A 1,968-nucleotide genomic window follows, 5' to 3' on the forward strand; every position below is an offset into this window, starting at 1 on the left:
ATTTTTTTAGTTGTGTCCAAAAATGTCTCTTATGTTTTTGGGCATAAAGTTTTCAGCTGGTATCATATTCATGTGAGGGGGGCTATCTTTAATTGAGACATCATTACACCATTAGGATTTGTTGTGAAAAGATTAAATAAATAAAAGAGGTGCAAAACGAAATAGGGGATGAGAAACTCAAGCATGATAAAAATGCTATCTTCTAATAGTTGTTTGCATGATAAGGGTGTCATTGTCATTCTTCTCCTTGTGTTATAATTATTAACTTTTTCTCTGTACTGGTTCTTTTATGTTCACTTGTTGCAGGAAGTGGCACCATTGGACGTACCAGAACTTCTGGCCTACTTCGTTAAACAATCTGGGCCATAAAGAACGAGATAAAAAACTGAAATGGGAAGTTAACTCTTGTGTATAGTGGTTATTGTCTTGGCTCATAATCATTGATATTATTTTGACTTGTGCAAATTTGTTGTATTATTAAATTTAGGCAGGCTATGCCCCAGCCAAGAATGACTTTCTATTTGAGAAGGTTTGTTTCCAGAAATGGTAAGGGTGGGGGAAGTCAATTCCAGAATGACTTTCTCATTATGATATTTTCTTCAAATAGATTGCTTCCATGTGTGACGGAACATTTACTTGCGGAAATAGTTCAACTGACAGTAACTGATATTACAAAAGCAATTGAGTGGTTGCAATGCTCATACTTGTATGTTAGAATGAAAAAGGTATGTAATTAAGAATGTCTTTCAGATTTATCATTGAGTTTCTCCAATTTGGTCTGATGAAAATTTTTATCTGCAAGCAGAACCCTGAGAACTATTCAATTAAGAAAGGAATTTCTGGTGATCGTTTAGTGAAGCATGTTCAAGGTGCAATTGTTGTCCTGCAGTTGAGCTTATAGCTTTCTATTTTTATTCCTCTCTTTCTCCAAGGTTTTTGTTTTCCTCCTATTTCACTTCATTAATTATTGAAGCTATGTTATGTTAGATATTTGTGTTAAGAAAGTTAACGAGTTATCTCAGCACCAAATGGTAGAGATTGATGAAGATGGTTTCCTCTTGAGCCCATTAGGTATGTTATTAAGTATAATTTATTATCATGCTATATTTACAGAAATTAGAATCCAAACTGGTTGCTGATATTTCCTTTTCTACTGCAGATCCTGGGAGGCTAATGACAGTATTATTTGAGATTTGATACTATGAAACAGATAATGAGGACACCTGAAAACTGCTGTCTAGAAGATGCGCTTCATGTTATTTGCTCTGCAGAAGAAATTACTTGTGCGGATATTCTCATTAACTGTTTTAGTGTCTAATGCAAATATGTTTCTTCATTAAGTATTGATATAGTGTTGTACCCGTAAAATGAAGGGATACAGCTAAGACACAATGAGAAGAAGTTTTGTCATTTGTTGTTGGATAATTTTAAAGCTGGGACTATGTCCCATAGTTTTATCGTGATTCTCCATAGAGCTTTGATTTCTTGTATGAATAGAGCTTTGTCTAGTCATGTTTCATTCAAAAGCAAGCTTATTCTCTCTCTCTCTCTCTCTCTCTCTCTCTCTCTCTCTCTCTCACTCAGCGTAGCCATATAAATCTCTATTGGCACGCTTTAAAAGCGTAGCCATAATGTACAATAGCATCAACAGCTACGCTTTGCATGGCTGTTTCTCACAGCTATTGGCACGCTTTAAAAGCGTTGCGATCTTTAAAAACGTGGCAAAAAAAAAAGCGTGACGATAGGTCACCAAAAGCGTAGCGATAGAGCAACCGGCACCCTTGCAGTTGTGACCCTTTCAAAAGCGTGCCGGTAACTCAAAAAGCGTGGCAAAAAGCTATCACTACGCTTTTTTGGACTTTTTGCCACACTTTAAAAGCGTAGCAAAAAGCTTGTTTTCTTGTAGTGTTGGCATTGTTTTTACATAATTTTTAGTATGATTTAGTTACTTTTTATTATATTTTTATT

The 1,968-nt window shown here is 35.3% G+C and overlaps 1 protein-coding gene across 1 annotated transcript; it reads left to right on the top strand.

Moving 5' to 3' along the window:
* The first annotated feature begins 362 nt into the window (after positions 1-362).
* LOC112757801 (DExH-box ATP-dependent RNA helicase DExH17-like) lies at positions 363-1,463 on the top strand. Its single transcript, XM_025806358.2, has 4 exons — positions 363-725; positions 806-869; positions 988-1,071; positions 1,160-1,463. Exons 1-4 carry the CDS (start codon positions 495-497, stop codon positions 1,195-1,197), a joined length of 417 nt encoding a protein of 138 aa, XP_025662143.1. The 5' UTR covers positions 363-494; the 3' UTR covers positions 1,198-1,463.
* The last annotated feature ends 505 nt before the right edge of the window (positions 1,464-1,968 follow it).

This window comes from Arachis hypogaea, chromosome 16 (genome assembly GCF_003086295.3).
Source record: "Arachis hypogaea cultivar Tifrunner chromosome 16, arahy.Tifrunner.gnm2.J5K5, whole genome shotgun sequence".
NCBI classification, from domain to species: Eukaryota; Viridiplantae; Streptophyta; class Magnoliopsida; order Fabales; family Fabaceae; genus Arachis; species Arachis hypogaea.